This window comes from Melospiza melodia, chromosome 6, assembly GCF_035770615.1.
Source record: "Melospiza melodia melodia isolate bMelMel2 chromosome 6, bMelMel2.pri, whole genome shotgun sequence".
NCBI classification, from domain to species: domain Eukaryota; kingdom Metazoa; phylum Chordata; class Aves; order Passeriformes; family Passerellidae; genus Melospiza; species Melospiza melodia.
This window is the reverse complement of record NC_086199.1, coordinates 65,257,040-65,274,436: the sequence shown is the minus strand read 5'-3', so window position 1 is coordinate 65,274,436 and position 17,397 is coordinate 65,257,040. Positions and strand designations below refer to the sequence as shown.

Genomic DNA, 17,397 nt, shown 5'->3' with positions numbered 1-17,397 from the left:
AATACGAGGTTAATAAACAGCTTTGGAAAATTTGGAAGTCAATAGTTTCAAATTGCAAAATAATCCTCAGGAACCAATTTTAATATGGTTTATCAGTAAAAAACTCTTGGAAATAAAGAATGGCTATGTCCATTCCTGTACAGTAAACTATATCTAGTAATCAAAAATCTCTCCAGTCAAACTAATAGTTTGTGAAATTTATGACAGAAGAAGAAGCTAAAGAAGCAAACTCATTTATCAAAAACTCTCATGTCAGTTTAAAGTAAAGGCTGTCTTGCAAGTAGCTGTTTACTTGTTGAGTTGCTGCCATAATTAATTCCTACAAATCATTAGGAAAAAGCAATTGCACAAACCAAAATAAGACAAACTCCCATAATTCTATTGACAATTTATATTCTCATGAGGTCCTGTAAACACAGTTATTTCATAACATTTACATGCAATATGTGGTTCCATATTTATATGTAAGAAAGATACCAATCTAATTCTGTTAAAGATCAGGCCGCTGCACTTGAGCCTCCAAGTTACATTTCAATATACACTGATGATGAAACACTTTCTACTTACATCTACATTCCATCCATGCAAAGAACAGCATTAATCAGCAACTATTCAGTGTGCAAAATTTGACCTTTCATACTGGGACCTCTCTGAGAATACTGCACAATTAAGTTCTGTTTTTTTCAATTCTTAAAGGAGGCTTTTAAGAAAGACTGGAACAAATTTTTAGCAGGGCCTGTTGCAATAGGAGAAGGGGTGATAGTTTTAAACTGAAAGCAGGTAGATTCAAACTAGATATAAGGAAGATTTTTACAGCAAGGGTGGTAAAAGACAGTACAGGTTGCCCAGAGAGGCAGAAGATCCCTTATCTCTGGAAACATTCAAGGTCAGGGTGGGTGGGGCTCAGAAGGCATCTCTGGTCATTGTAGGAGAAGCTGGACTAGACAACTTTTAAAAGTTTCTTGCAACCCAAATTATTCTATTATTCCCTTTTATATTTCATGAAGTTTTATTGAGTTTTTTTTTACAGATGAGATTGACTCTCCTATGCAACATGTGCCATTGGTACTATGTGTTTAAAGAAATGTGGTATGTTAACTTCAAAGTCTTTTAGCTCTACAGTATGAAACCTGGTTATTATAGAAGACTAAAATCATGAGTGTTTCACATTAATTAATAAATTAAATATTTTTAACTGTCCGTCTTCAGCTATTTACTCCTCTGTACAGAAAAACAACCCTAAGTATATAATAGTTATCTATGTTGCCAAAACAGGAAGCAATCTTCACCGAGTTTAATTTAAGGCCAGTCGCATTGGATTCTCTATATTGGCTTTCAAGGTCTCCAGAAACTTTGAAGCCAGTTCATCATCCACCACCCGACCATCACTCGAGAGAGTCACTGTCATGAGCTGATGCTGCTCAAGTTTCTCATTCCCTTCTTCATCCTCCACAATCTTGAGCGCTGGTCTGGCTCGGCCCACAGCGAGGATGCAGGCCTGAGGAGGGTTTATGACTGCTGTGAAATCACTGATGCCAAACATGCCCAGATTGGAGATACTGAATAAAACAGAAAGGAGTTTCAGTAACATCAGAAATTACACATCACCTCCTGAAATAATCTATATACAAGAACTGCTATAATTTAAATTTCCTCCAAGGCAAAACCCATTAAGTTAAAAATAGATCTGAACTGTTTTCAGTTGAGCACACGCAGACTCTCAAGGGTTTGGAATTTTTGCAATTAAAAATTATGCACCTTCTAAAAAGTCTCATTTCTTTACAGCAATGGATTCTTGCACTGCACACAATGAAGCCAGAAAGTAAGCCAGCAAAGCAATGTCTTTAAATATATTTTGCCTGTCTCTGTTCCAAGCCAAATGTCTTTTAGACTGAGCATCACAACTGCAGGTTACAATGGCTGCTGGTATCCACTAAGCAATAAAATTTGGGCATCTAGGTATCACAAGTATCACATGAAAACATTTCTGCCTGGGTCACCACCTGTCAAGTGGTACATTAGGAAAGGCTTGAATTCTTCTGTGACAAGTTGTCTATGGAGAAAGCTGGCCCACCATCTCCTCCTTTCTGGTTACGGTTACCACTGCCATGTTCACCACACACCAAGTCCTGAAGTGTCACATCCACCTGCTTTTTGAACACTTCCAGGGATGATGATTCAACCACTTCCCTGGACAACCTGTTACAATGCTTGACAATCCATTTCATGAAGAATTTTTTCCTAACATCCAATCTAAACTTCCCTTGGTGCAACTTGAGGCCATTTCCTCTCTTCCTGTTACTACCTGGGAGAAGAGGCCAACCCACACCACACTACAACTACACTCCTTTTAGGCAGAAAGAGTGAAGAGTGGTATGGTCCCTCCTGATTTAACAATCCCAGTTCCTTCAGCTCTTCCTCACAAGATTTGTGCTCCAGACCCTTCACCAGCTCCACTGCCCTACTCTGGACACACTCCAGGACCTCAATGTCTTTCTTGTGGGGATGGAACCAAAACTGAACACAGGTCTCAAGGTGTGGCCTCACCAGTGCCAAGTACAGATGAAATGAACCTGTAGCAGGGTAATTGTTTCCCCCTGATACAAGACACTCAGTCTAGGTTTGACCCTCAGAACCATCACAAGGGGTTTCAATCTAAACAGAGCAAGATTTTAAAAGCAATGCATTAAAAGACAGTGGAATAGCTGAGGATAAAACAGTTCTGAACCTATGGTGCATGTATTAAATGCTGCTAGAGTTTTACCTAAAGGATCCTCCCTGGTACTCTTCTGGTAACAACTTTCCATCTCTGGCCTTCTTTGCTAGAGCCTACAGAAAATGAAAGAAAACAGGCAGAGAAAAGAAAAACATTAGTGTGTTGTAATAGACTAATTCTTTTTATTTCAGTAAGACATTTTTAAGTACCACAGAGACATTAGGTAAGCAAAGTCACTTGCTTTTGGATTTAGAGAAGCACCTCAGCAACACTGTTGTTCTATCTGCAATGATTTGGCAAAGAGACTAGGACACAAAAGTTCATTTTCCCACCAATATTGGCTGTTCAATAAAAGCTGTTCTCTCACCTTCCAAATATTGTTCCAGTTTTTACAATGATATCACCATTCTCTCTGGTGGTTTTAGATTATCTAGCAAAATACTGATGAGATAAATTAATAGTATTCCTAACATATTTGTTTAAAGAAACTGACGTGTACCATTTCAGAACTTTCTACCAGACTAAATGAATATATTTCTCCCAGCTAAACATTCAACCACCTTTAGAAGGGTGCCTTTAAGGTCACTCCTTCTGTGATCTCCATTTCATTTGTGAGACTTTACTTTAAAATTCAACAGAAGAAAGCTTCAAATACAGCCCAAGTTCCTACTATGTTCCAAGATACGATCACAGAGCTGTACAAAATTCTAAAATTCATAATAAGCATGTAAAAGTTACAAAGATACACTAAGCTTTAGTTTAGGCTTTTTCTCATCTCTGAATAATAGGTGAAGACAATAGCCATGGGAACAGTATTCACACAACAGGATCAATAGAAGCGTGATGCGTTTGTGCAATTGCATTATTTGAATGATGACAATCCAGTGCCAGGATGCACATGACCTGGAAAGAAGTCAACATTAACATGCAGCAGAAGGGGACAGATAAGCAATTAGACAAAGACAGTGCCTGCCAAACTACAAGGGAGACTGACAGAGAAGCAGCTGCAGTTCCGGTGTGTGCACATCAGGTACGTGTTTATTTCAGTAATTCAGTGAGGAAGCTGAAAAGTAAAATGATGTCAGTGTGGACACCTATGTCACACGCATTCCACTTGAAAGGCAAGGGGAACGCTCACTATCATGGCCCCATTGAAAGTAACACAAGCTGCATTTCCATCATGGGAACTGCAGGACATTGATCTGTGGTAAGAGAGGTTTGCAATACTGCACACTATTACAGGTATTGGGGATTATAATGAAAGCACAACACTGAACAATGCTTCTCTTCCTGTCATTCTATCACTAACCCCACAACAACCTCAGCTGACCTTCCTCCTCAACTGGATACTAGTGTAAGGAATTGCTTTCACAACACATTCAGCATAAAGTAAGCAATATGGACTGGAAAAAAAATCTTAAAGACACCCATTGATGAATGCTTTGTGGTATAACCCATCTTTTTCTGCCACAACTTTTTGGCTGTTCCCCTCCATCAACACAGACTATTATGGCTTCTATAGTTTCACACAAAAGGCAAAAATTTATGAAGTGCAGTACTGTCTAGTTTGGGGACACTTTTATGTCCTAGGACTGCATTCCTCAGATGCTGTAGGTCTTTGATTAGCACTCGTTAAATGACAAAAAATGGCCTGTCTTGGGACATTTCATCATTCATTCTACTTTTGCCTGCCAAAAACCACTCCTTTATCTGGCAACAACTGCCACATATCACTCTGACTGGCACCTGGTCTATGCAAAATACTGCTCATTAGTCTGAGGAGTTTAATGTTACATCCTTAACTGAACTGCATATTGGAAAAAAAATGCAGATAGAAATATGTTCCATAATATAACTGTAAAGAGTAGAAAACGCAGACACAAGAAATTTTCTGGGAAAGGGAAAAAACACAAAAAACCAAAATCTCAAACCCCAAGACTGGAAATACTAATGAAACTAGCATTAAGTAGCATTCTCTTGAGGATTAAAGAATTTCAATTATATTAAATTGCAAAAGTCTGTACAGGTTTATTTTTCAAGCAGTCTAGCCACCATTCAAATAAATAACACAATATTATTGTTGATGAAAAATGCAGTTGCAAAATTAATAAGAATTTTGAAGTGTAAGTAACGCTGAAACCGCTTTAGTTCCACTGCCTTTGTTATTACTGATGTGTATCTGGGTCACGCTACATTTTCTGCTACAGAAAACCATACAGCTGCTCCATTCCTCAGCCTGCTGCACATTTCAGACCCACCTTTGCAGAGGCAGCAATTTCCTTTATTCCCTTGGCAGCAACATCTTTTATGATTGGCGTAATGAGCCCTCGGTCCGTTGCCACGGCAATGGAGATGTCAATGGACTGCAGCCGCCTGCAGGCTTCCCCATCCCACGTTACATTCACATCTGGCATTTGCTAAAACACAGACAGACAATAAAAAAAAGACAGCTGTTAGAACAATAACAGTGCAATCAGTTATTAAGAAAAAGGAAATTGCTTTAAGACACATAGCTACCTACAGGCATCCGCCAAGCGAATTAGCTTGCTGATTTTATTAATTTTTACTTCATCAAAAAGAAGGAAATTTATGCACCAGAAACTAAAAATGGCAGGACAGACAGAAGTTTGTTTGGTATTGCTAGGAAAAAAACCCCACATTACTTCAAATGCAATGTAAATTTCCTCACTGATACCACCTTATGATGGCCAGCATGTAAACCCTCAAAGCAATGCAACTTCTCCCACAAAATAAATCACAGGATGCTGGATCTTAAAGCATGGAAATGGACATCCTACTATACCCACATGTTTTTCACTGATTTCTCAAGCATGATTCCCAACAAATAATTTATGTTGCAGGTACACTCACTGTTATTCAGATGTTCTCCTAAAATGCATCAGATTATTTTTGTGGGTGGACTAAGTTAAAATTCAGATTTTCACTGATAATTTCATTTAGTTTTTTGAGTTTAATGAAATGAAGAAGATATTCCAGAAAAATTACAGGAGGGACACAATATCAAAAGTGACTGTCTATCTAAAGTAACTGCACTCCTAGGAAGAAGTGGTATGACAGTACTCTGTGTTTCTATTCTTCAACACCAGCATGTACAGTGGGGGAAAAAAAAAAAACAGAAGGACAGAGAGAAAAGAAGAAAAAAGTATGTAGTATTCTTCTTTGCAAGCTACATAAACTTCTAGAAGTCCTAAGGTTTAGATAGTTTTAAGATGCTCTCAAGCAGGTGCTGTGCAACTCAAACTCTTTATATAAAAAGGTATTCAAAAGAGACTGTAGGGACAGAATTTGTCACTTCATAAATGAAAGGACAGCTGCTATAGGAGGTGTTGCTACAAAGCCCAGCCACTTGAGGATATCAGCCTGGAAGTTTTACTTCCTTTCTGCACCCTTCTCCCTCCTTGTACCAGAAAGAAGAATGGTTCTACTGGGCAGTCACCTGGTGAGCCCACTGGCACATTCATACAATCTTGCCTGTCAAATATCTAGACCAAGCTGAAACACAGAAGCCATAACTGAAGTTGTGATATCCTAAGTGAAGGAGAAATTTAGCATGTTCAAGAACCAATACGAGCAGTACCTTGAGGTGTGTCAAACTGTCAAACCAGCTGCAGTCAGCTCGTTAGAGCTAGAACAACACATTTTTCATTGTTCAGAAATAAAGTAGTAACAAAATATTCCCTGAAGATCACTCAGAAAAGAGTCAATGAAACTTTCTTGAATTTAAACTTGAAGATGTATTCACACCACCCAGCTTCAGGGAGCAGAGGTACAGGTGGAAGTGGGTTTTCATTTTAAAGTAGTTGCCCACATCTTTCCCTAAAATACTGACAGAAAGTAGATGAGATGTGAGCTTGATCATGAACTTGTTTCCTGATATACTGAGTTAAATCTGTTGGGTCTTGTTTAATGTATTATTTTAATAGTCAAACAAATGCTAGCATAGATTTCTAACAAAGCAAGAGGATAGAAGAATTTTATTGATTACTTCCATATCAACACAATATTATTATCAGCTCAAAAGCTAACAGCCCCCTCAGAAGACAAAACACAAAACCTCTTGCTCTCTGTCTCCTGTTCCTTTTACCTGCTCTCTGGTGCAGAGATAAGTTATCCAACACTCCCAGCAGTTTATGGTAAACTTTGGGTATCACTATTTCCTCACAAAAGGTTTCATTATACCACTAAAAAAGCTTCTTGTTATGTACAAATCTAACAAAAGCACAGCACACATATTTAGCCCCTCCTTTTGGTTTTGGTATTAACTTGCAGAGGTTTTTTCCCAGTCTAAATAAGGCCTGAAATTTCTCTCAGGCACTTGCTTATGAAACTGTTTAGAACCCTCTCTATTTCCTGTCCAAATTATACATTGAGCTATACCTCTTCAAATTATACATTAATATTTAGTACATGTTCAGCTAGAAATCTGTTAAGTCTTTTCCAGTCCAGTGTTCTCTCAATTCCATACATCCATAGGCATAGGAACACTCCTCCAACTTAAACATAAATTCCTCTCAACCTTTAAACAGTTTGAATTATCCTCACAAATGAGAAAACCAGCTCTCACATCCTTTCCAATGTTTTTATATTATTGTGAGGTAATCCAGGCCATGAGAATTCCTAGCAATGAGCAGAGTGGTTGCCAGAAGAATTTTTACTTCCAAGCAGGTATCATTCAATGTGCCATCAGAATACACCTGAGGTAATAACAAGGTTTATGTAAGACTTAGATAAAGACTTGCTTATAACTAAAAGAAATAAGATGTACCTAAGATTAAATTAATGATCTTGGCAATGGCTGTAGTCTGCTGACTAAACAACTACTATGATTTGCAGATGTTAACTGCACTAAGTGGATCTCCACTAAGAAGTTCTCATTTTTATAGTTCACAGCGTATCCAGTGAAACCTGGAAACCTAAAAAAACCTGGCAATAAGTAATACAGAATTACCAGCTTTACTGTGACCCCACTCATATCTCCATATACTCACAAAATGCTTTGCTTGTCTCCTTGGGAGTTTACTACTAAAATATATTTTTAAAGTCAATTATTTGCTTACCTTCAGAGTAACTGCTGTTGCCTTGATAATAAAATCATTTACAGATACTTTAACGTCATCTGCAAAGGGAAATAGAAAAATTTTTTTAAAAGATAATTATTGTTTGTAAGATTTGCTTTATCAGCATTTGTGTGATGACAAGATTCTAGTGATTCAGCAGATTTATTTCTTAGAAGCATTAACAGAAAGTCACTTATCTTCAAAATCCAATAATAAAAGAGGGAAAACTTTTCCCCCCTTGGGACAAAAGGCATATCCATCAAGAAAAATCTCATGCAAAGACACTCAGGAGAGTTTCAGGAGACTAAAACTGGTAACTAAAATCAGGAGTGGCATCAGAAGCAGGGATAAGAGATACAAAGCAGATTAGGTCATAAAATTACCTTGAAATGCATGACATTTCCACAATATTAAACTCATCATTCTCACAATACAAAAAAACTACATTACACTTCCACCACCATCACCACTCTCAGCAAAACTGATCAAGTAGACAAACTGCCTAATTTTCAAATCTGGTTTATGGCATATAACATACACATCTTTTAAAATATTTTTGCAAGGGAAAATAATTTATAAATAATTATATCAAGTGAAACATTCTTAAGTCATCATAAATTTAGAGGAGTGAACCAAGTATTCACTTACCACATAACTGGCCTGCAACATTTGCCATGATTAGTAATCTATGTGTAAGAAGAGAGACAGCATTCCAACAGAACATAATGGAACTTTCAATTCTATGCTGCACTGACAGAATTTCACATCAGACAGACCTGTACCTTCATCATCAAACATACACTGGTTTCTGTTTACATGCTACATTCCTAACCCTTGGCAAAAATGTCACTGTCTGGTAGTAGAGCAGGAATACAGTTAAATGATCCACGTCTGGTAATATTTTACCCTGCATCACTGAAGTTTATAATAGTAGAAAACCCCACAATTTCCTTCAGAGGAAAAAAAATCTACCAGGACAAGCTCTGTAATTCAATTTCATGCAAAGACATATGGCTTTTCCATCTCTGCATTTAAAGGAAATACTCATTAAGAATCAACAACAGCAGGAGAGGTGTGAAAAATTTCAAGTGAGTCTTCCTAACTAAGTTCCTTTTTTGGTTCATTCCTTATGAACTGCTGCTGCTTAAAGAAAATATCAACATCAGAAAATGTCTTTGACATCCATTTGTGAATAAGATACCATCAGGAAAAATAACAGGTAGAAAAATCACCTGGGTACTGTTGCATTAAAAATTAGTCACTCAAAACTCCAGTAGAAAGAAAAGCAGCTCCTGTACCATCATCTAGAAAACCTGAATATATCTGTCAAATTTAATTTTAGACCACACAAACAGATAAATAAGCATGGGCTAGTCACTGTACAGAACAGTTGGCCTCAGTTTCTCAATCAGCAGAGCAATAAAAATGTAAATTAAAATATTCTGCTGCATTATTCTGAATGAGAGCTCACATGGCTTAGGAAAGCTACTATTTGAACCGATAAGCTTTCAAACCATGGCAGTAACCCTGAAGCTTTAGATCAACATTTGAAGTGCCTTAGACCTAAAATTATTTTACCCAAGTCACAGACTTAGTACCAGTCTAGGAGGTGCATGTCTCCATCACCAAACAGAGCATCACTAGTGCTTATGCAGCCTGGTAATTGTGGAAAATAAGACTTCAGAGTGATGTGTGAGTTGGCAAAGTAACACCTCTGTCTCCCTGTATCCTGACAAGCTGTCCAATTCAACAACTGCCAGGAACTACAGCTTGAGTCCAACATACTGAAAAAACCCCTATTTGAATGCATAGTGGTCTACCCAGACAAAATCTCCACCTCCTGGGGAAGTTTATGTGAACAGGAAAAATTAAATCATAGTATAACCAAATTAGTATTACCACATGTTAAAGTGAATCAGACTACTAACCTTTGGCCAATTCTTTTCTTAATTTCAAAACAGCATCAATGGCACAGTCAGCAGCAGCATATGCATGAGGTATGGTGGTTTTAGATTCTGTTAATCTCTTAGCAATAACTCTTCGGATGTTGCTAGCTGGGATTTCTGTGAACGTGCCCTAAAGAAATCACATGATGCATATTAAATACCAGGACAGCAATCAGTTCCCCTTTGCTGAAAGTACTCCAGCATTTATGCATTAGCATCAGTGACTCTTGCCCATGTCAACTATCCCCTAGGTATGTATCCAATGTTATCCCCCAGGTAATGTATCCAAAAGTGATACATTCCAATTACTGAAATTAATATGACAAAGACCATTGAGTGTTCTAGTCTATTCCTACTAACTGGGATCAACACAACAGGTTTGACATAACAATTCCATTGTATAGAATGGACAATTCCATATTGTATAGAATTACCCTTGCTTAAAAAAAATAATCCAAATATTGAGGCATTTATTTTCAGCCAGAGTACAAAGGCACTGTTCCATCTTCCAGACTTGGCATATTGCTCAGATTATGCTTTTCTCCATTTAAATTATAAAAAGAACACCTCCTCAGTAAGCTACTGCTTTTTTAATTCCCTGTGTAATTCCTTAAGACAGGCTTTATTGCATCTTTTCTGTTATTCTTCTCTCTCCTTCCAGATATATCCAATAATGTTTCAATTGCCAACTTCTTCCTAGAAGCAGGTCAACTTGCAAGAAATCTCTTAAAATATTAGTGACTACAGAAGGCAAGAAGATAATTGATTCTGTAAGACATTATTCTGTATACTTAATCTTTAGCACATATCCCTTGAACATATAACGATTCATAGAATCCTTAGTACATATTCAATAGTACTCAACACACAAGTAATTGCAATATGTATGTTCTGATGCAATCATAAAAACATTTTATTCTGTAATGGATCTAAGTCTGAACTTTTGAGCTGTTTGGCTCTTTGTAAAGTGCAAAAAAAGGGCAGCATTTTCTGAATATTATGAATTGTAGCTACATTGTAAACTTCAGACTAAAAAGATAAATCTAATTTAGTTCTAGAGCCACAAAATGTTTTTCACAAAAGCTTTTCAATTTCTACTGATGTCTATTGCAGCAAAGGCATTTATTCTTTGAAAAAATATCTTCTGATATTTCCAACATTTCAATTTAACATAGAAACTTACTTAGGTTCTAGAGTTTGCAGAATTACTCTCCAAGGCAACCACCAAGAAGCCTTTTCCTTCCTCACTTCTTGACAACTCATTAATGGACACTTACATCTTGCAGGAAAGCAAACTAATTAAATACAGTAAAAATAAATCATCATTCTAGTTTCTCCAAGGCCTGCAACATAAATTTTTCCATCACTTTAATTTGCAAGCTTCACAAAATAGTATGCAGACCACCATTTCAAGGATTTCACAGTTTTAATTACATTGCCTTAGAATCACTGAGACATACTAAAAACTGCAAACCCCTGAGCTGGGCATATGGGTGGCCTTAGTTTCCTTCCTCTCTCTAGATCTAGAAGTCTCAGAGCTACTGAAGCAGCTTTTGCACTGTTCAGCTGTAGCAATACTGAAATCTTAGCAGAAGTGTTACCAGTGCAGCAGGTTGTCCTGGTTTGGAAATTGGTGGAATTGCTGGCCTTGGATAAGAAGTCACGGCTGGTGCTTGTGAAGGAGAAGGCACTGCAGCAGGAGCTGGAGAAACCACAGGTTTCAATTCACTGGGTTTACCTTTCTGCTTCTCTTGCAGAAGTTTGAGAGCATCCCTGGGGATTAAACACAGTGAAATACTGACAACAAAGAAACTATTTAACAATTACCTGAGTACTACTATTCCATCACTTATTCTATTTAATTAGCCACTTCCGTACATTTAAATTTCTGCTGCCAAACCAAACATTAAGAAGGTGATTATTATTAGAAGATATTAATTTTGTGCTGCCTTTGTGGTATCTTTTTAGTAAATTCTCATTAATTTCTATGAATAAAAGGGCCTGAATATGCAGTAACAGAAAACATTTGTCTTAGAGAAGCATAACAATCATCATCACTAACTGTAAGCATGCAAAGTGATTTTTGAAATGCACTGACAATTCTTCTAAATGAAACAGTACATTTATTCAGGCTACAAAGTCTAAAGTAAAAGCTATTTCTTCTTGTATTTGTAATAATCTGAATTTAATGTAATTACTTAGTGCTAAGAGGAAACTGAGTAATACATTTATCACTCATTTCTGTGCACCTTTCTGACAAATTTGCAGAGTGAGGCGCAGATGTTGTACAGACCCATACTTCCTAACACCACACTGGAGATACAACCCAAAGTGTTCTGCAAGGATTCTTTACTGATACAGCTACCAAGACAAAATTTTCCTGTTGTGGGCACACTATGACAGAGAGGAGAGACTCCCATCTCCGAGCCATGACACTGTGTCTGCTCCAGGTGCACTGCACTCATAAAGCAACAAGCTAAAGACCAGCACCTACGAGGCTGAACAGCAATAACTGCATTTCCACCACCCCTGCCAACGGCAAGGCAAGTCAATTGTAGATCTCCACTCTTTATTCTCCACATCTGCTAACAAATGCCTGCATAATATACCCTAGACAAATTTCTATGATTTCACCAAGACACAGCATGTACACAAAAGTTCATTTCCACAAATTGGCAGAGGAAATGAAAATAAATTAAAAATCAGACTCCTTACAACACTTTCAAGGTTTTGAAACATAAGCCATAAATACTAAACAAAGCTACTCTAATTTCAGTACTGCTTGAGAGACTATTCTTGAGTGACAGCCAAGAGTTTGTTATTAAATCTTTATAGAAAGAACAAAATCTCAGAACATTATGCATTCTCCATTCCTCCTAAAAAGTAGTACTCCAGAAACAAGAATTAAAAATTGAAAACCTCTGCAGAATGCCTCTTACCATTGCTGACTTGCTTCAATTTATTTTTACCTTCAATGCATACTTCAACAAACAATATTGAAAACAAAAAAAGGAAATGAGTTCAAGACAAATTTTTTCCTAATTAAAAGTAGTTACTTGTTTTCCCAGATTAATATGCTCACCAAGATTTGTTTTAAAATTAAGTTTTTATTATTTGACACAACTACTTTATCAGGGAAAAATATCAGATTGGATAGAATGAAAATCATTCCATAGCATGACAATTTGAGCCATAAAAAGTAACTGCATGACATAATGCAAGCTTTTTGGTTAACATTTAGAAGCTACCAAAAATTTGTTAAGGGCTTGCACTTGGCAGTCATAGGAGAGACCATCTGGTTTTGGTGGTTTTTAGTGTGTTAATTGGAAAACGTATTGCCAAAATTAAGCTTATTTTTAGATTAAAAGATTTGCTCAATACTTTCTGAAACTAACTTGTACAAAAGGCACATATATAAAAATCAAAGTTCACATCTATTTGTTATACATACATATGAATAGAGATCCTCCATCAATTCCAAATTATTTAAGGGGTTAAGAAAAACAGGTACAGCAGTGTTATGACTGTCATGGTTGCAACACTGCATATAAGCAGAATATAAGCAGAGTTAGAAGAGGCATCTAAGCATATAAAATTAAAGAGCTTTAAGTTAAAGTCAGGTAAGTAGATATTTTATTACAACTGGAAAAGGAAGGGTTGGTCACATCTTTCCAACAACTCTATGAACTTCTATCAACATGGGTCAGTAACAGAGGAAGAGAAGAAAGGCAACATCAAAGAGCAGCCTACTTTGCAGAAAAGATGAAAGTTTAGTAAACATTTATTAAACCAAAATATGCTTACCAAACTGTTATTATTAGAAATATGCAGATTCTGGCAACTTTGTTAGACTTCAGTTTACCACTACTACAGAAGCATGTAGTCTTTTTACTTCATGTTACCCAAAACCCAAGGAATGGTGAAAGCAAACTGAGTATTTTGTGTTCAAATACTTTTCTTGATACAAGTTAGGTTACAGACACCTAAGAATCACTGAGGATCCAACAGTGCAACAAGAGATGCCTGGATTGACACAAGCTTCCTGTGGTGGCAGTTACTGTTACTAAATTGCACCCAACCCCTTTCCAATCTTTCATATTCCCTTTCCACGTGTTTATGCCTGTTTACTCATTCATAGATTCCCTGCAAGAAGGCAAATGGGTAGCAGAGATTCAGAGCACATCAGACACCTCCAGGTATCACATTTACTGCACTATCATTGTAGAAGGAACTCATTCCTCCCATATAGCAGGTAACAAATTGCACACAGCAGAAATCCCAGGGTCAGTTCATACTCCATACATACACATGGATTTCATCTCCAGAAAAAACAGCACTCCATGGGTGTGCTGTGCGTTCTCTGCAAGCTGAAAATGCCTGAGCAGCTCAGAGATCCCAAGACACTCTGACTTAACAGCTGGGAGCAACAGGGCCTCAGAAAAGCACAGTTCTCAATAATCAGCCTCTTCATGGCTACATTTATAAATCTCTAGACCACTATGAAATAGAATGGGAAAGGGCAGTGGTAGCTGAAACAATCCATTTTAATACAGCCCTCCCAAACAGTGTCTGAGCTGATGAGTAGAAACATGGTATAATCTTAGACAGAATATCTGAGTTACTTTGTACTGGCACACCAATTTTCTAGGACATTTCTAGGACATTTTTGAAGAAAATTATATTAAGTGATATATGAGGATATTAGAAATAACAAATAAAAAACCTCTGGCATTCCTGAAAAAAAAAGAAATCACACACAAAACCAACAACAAAACAGGCAGGAAAAAAACAACAGTAATTCAACCTTGAACAGACACATAAGAGAAATATAAACAAAAGTATCCAGATCTAATAAAATAAAGTATTGGCCTACTAAGTGAGAGGGTCATGACAGAGAACACCAGTAGAGTGGAAGTTCCAACTGCTGTTGCGAGTTTTACAGTGAACTAAATTTAAAGACAGAAAGTTGGGAGAAAGAATCTTGATTGCTTATGTAACTTGCTATCTTTCTTTCTTGTAGTCTGGTGAGTGCAGCAAAGGAAATATTTCCCTGAATATCTACAGCAGCTCTCTACAAAAATCTGCACATTTCATTGCAAACTGAATATAATAACAGTCTGTAGGCATCTGAAAAATTAACCCCATTTCAAAAGAATGGTTAAAAAACCCCAGACATTGTTCATCTTAAACTGACATTTCATAGTCAAATCTTTTGCATGAAAAAAACAGTTTTAAAAAGAAATTATTTTGCTAGACAATTCTCATAACTACAGAAAAATCTTTGCTAGATCTCCATGACAACTAGGAAGTGTTAATTTGTTAGCTCAAAGTCCTAGAGGGTTTCCACCTGCCATAGCCTCATTACACATCATAAATTACCATTACACTTACATAACTAAGAAAGAACTCTCTCTGATGATTTGCTGTTACATAGCATATTCTACCTATTCAATTCCTTATTATATCTCAATTCAGCCAAAGGTCATAAGGAAAAAAAGGTTTTGAAAAACTGTCAGCCACTTTTCTGGCTCCAGTTTCAAGTTACACTGACCTGGTCCTGGTTGTCTCTGAATGGAACTAAAATAACAGTAGCCAGCAAAGTCTGTGTAAGTGAATGATGGTATTTGTCAAAAGAAATAATTTTCCTGAGAACAAAAATATTTATTTCTGCCAAAATCCTCACTGTCAATAACATACATAGCCATGTGAAGAGAATGCATCATTTCAAGGCTAAATGCACCAAATCTACCACATGTTTTTGTACTCAATTTCCCCACTCAAAGGCTTGAGTGCCAATCATTATATTGCAATACTCAAAAAGGTATAAAAAACTACTAGTTCATAACAAACCACACCTTGGTAAACAAACATGTTTTAAAACATAGTGAGGAAAGAAAAATGGGAGAAAAACAGAATTCTGGAATTTCTTATCATTACACTTCATTGCTTTCCCCAGCCTAATAAAAATAGGAAAAAAAATTAAAATTCTGACAGATTTCAGAACAGAACTACAGAAAAAAAAAAAAAAAAAAAAAAAAGATCTGAACTCCCTCAAGAAAAGGAGTTGAAAAAAATACCAGAAAACTGGCTTTTATTTGGGCTCTGTGTGCATCTTGGGAAGTAAAATTCTTGAGCTCCACAGTGGTAGCTAATAGTGCTGCTTAGGAGGCAATAGGCACCATTAGGCTGAGCTGCAGGAAATGTGACAGCAGTACCACACAGCTAAGATGGAACTTAAAAAATACACATATGTGTTTTGGTTTTTTTTCTAATTAAGGCCTTCTTCAAATACTGCCGAATCCATTCTCCCTATCTTTTCAACAGATTTTTTTCAAGTTTAACTATACCTGTCCACAGCAAAAAATGGAACAAAGACATGGCTTTTTTAATAAGCAAGCTTTCATCTTATGGAGGTTACTCTAATATCAAAAGTTGTAGGTTTACCAAATTCTCTACATACTCTTTAGTGAAGATTCCTCGAGGCCCAGTAGGTGTAACATTGCTTGGATCTAGTCCGTGTGTCTCCAGAATGTTGCGAGCTGCGGGACTCAAGCGAACCCTGAAGAAATAAGGGGGAAAATTTAAATTATTTAAATAGCAAGATTAGCTTATTTCCTTGATGTACATCACGAGAAACTACATTTCTCTCTGGTCAGCTACAAAGCACAGCACACTGGTACAGAGTAACCAGTGCATCTTAATATGATTTGCTTCCTGAAATGAGGAGAAAAGCCAACATGTAGAGAAAATGTTTTAGAATTCTTAAATACAAAACAACAACACACTGGTAAAAGAATAAATACTTGGTTTCAAGTCTTTCCACAAAAATCCCCTATTCATTATTTCCCAAAGGAGACTATATTTGCACCTCATTGAATTTTAAGAATAGTCCATTAAGCCCTTGCCAAAAAAACCCCATGTCATAAGTGATCATTTGGTTCCAAACATGCTGATACATCTCTAAGAGTTGCAGTGAAACAGCACTTCTGTTCTTTGGTACTAAAATGAAAGACATAATCCTTCCAAGGATCCTTTTGTGGATCATCCTCCTGCTGCAGGTAATACCTGGGCAATGACCTCAGCTGCCATCCACCTGCATGAGAAAAGCCTAGATGTTGGCAGCATTTAGAACACAGCAAATCAGCAGACAGAAAAGCTAATGAGGTTTGGGAGAAAAAAATAAATAAGCACAAATAAGGAGTGATACCTCCAAACAGGACATATCCTGGGACACAAAGTGATTATAGATTATTGCTACCGGACTAACACCCTGGAACTGACCCCTCCTCCAAGGTGTTTGCAATGCTTAGAATACCAACAGATCCAAACCAAACTAACAAAGAGCACATAAACTGACTGGTTTAAGTTTTTTGCGCTCCACTGTTATGAAAATATTAGAATAATATTTTTCCAATATCAAAAATGCAAGAGCTTGTAAGGACTTTGGAGTGTGCCATTTCTTTATTTTTTCTCCTCAAATAAATAGAAAACAAGTCACAGGTACACCTGGCATCTGATGCATAAGCATTATTGTCCATCCTGTATTAGCACAACTTCTTTCCAAACTGTAAGCTTAGTATCCTTCATAATTTAACTGCAGGACAGAATATAAGTACATTTAATTCTATTAGCATTATGCTGTTTGAATTGACTTACT

At 36.8% G+C, this 17,397-nt stretch overlaps 1 protein-coding gene across 1 annotated transcript in view; it reads right to left on the bottom strand.

Annotated features, from left to right (window-relative positions):
* Window positions 1-376: 376 nt before the first annotated feature.
* PDHX (pyruvate dehydrogenase complex component X) overlaps window positions 377-17,397 on the bottom strand; it is a 33,132-nt gene continuing 16,111 nt past the window's right edge. The window contains exons 5-11 of the mRNA XM_063158775.1: window positions 16,201-16,299; window positions 11,342-11,513; window positions 9,723-9,870; window positions 7,795-7,853; window positions 4,975-5,133; window positions 2,765-2,829; window positions 377-1,559 (exon numbers count right to left, since the gene is read on the bottom strand). Of these exons, the coding sequence (XP_063014845.1) occupies window positions 1,295-1,559; window positions 2,765-2,829; window positions 4,975-5,133; window positions 7,795-7,853; window positions 9,723-9,870; window positions 11,342-11,513; window positions 16,201-16,299 (967 nt within the window). The 3' untranslated portion in view covers window positions 377-1,294. The remainder of the gene's footprint in view (window positions 1,560-2,764; window positions 2,830-4,974; window positions 5,134-7,794; window positions 7,854-9,722; window positions 9,871-11,341; window positions 11,514-16,200; window positions 16,300-17,397) is intronic.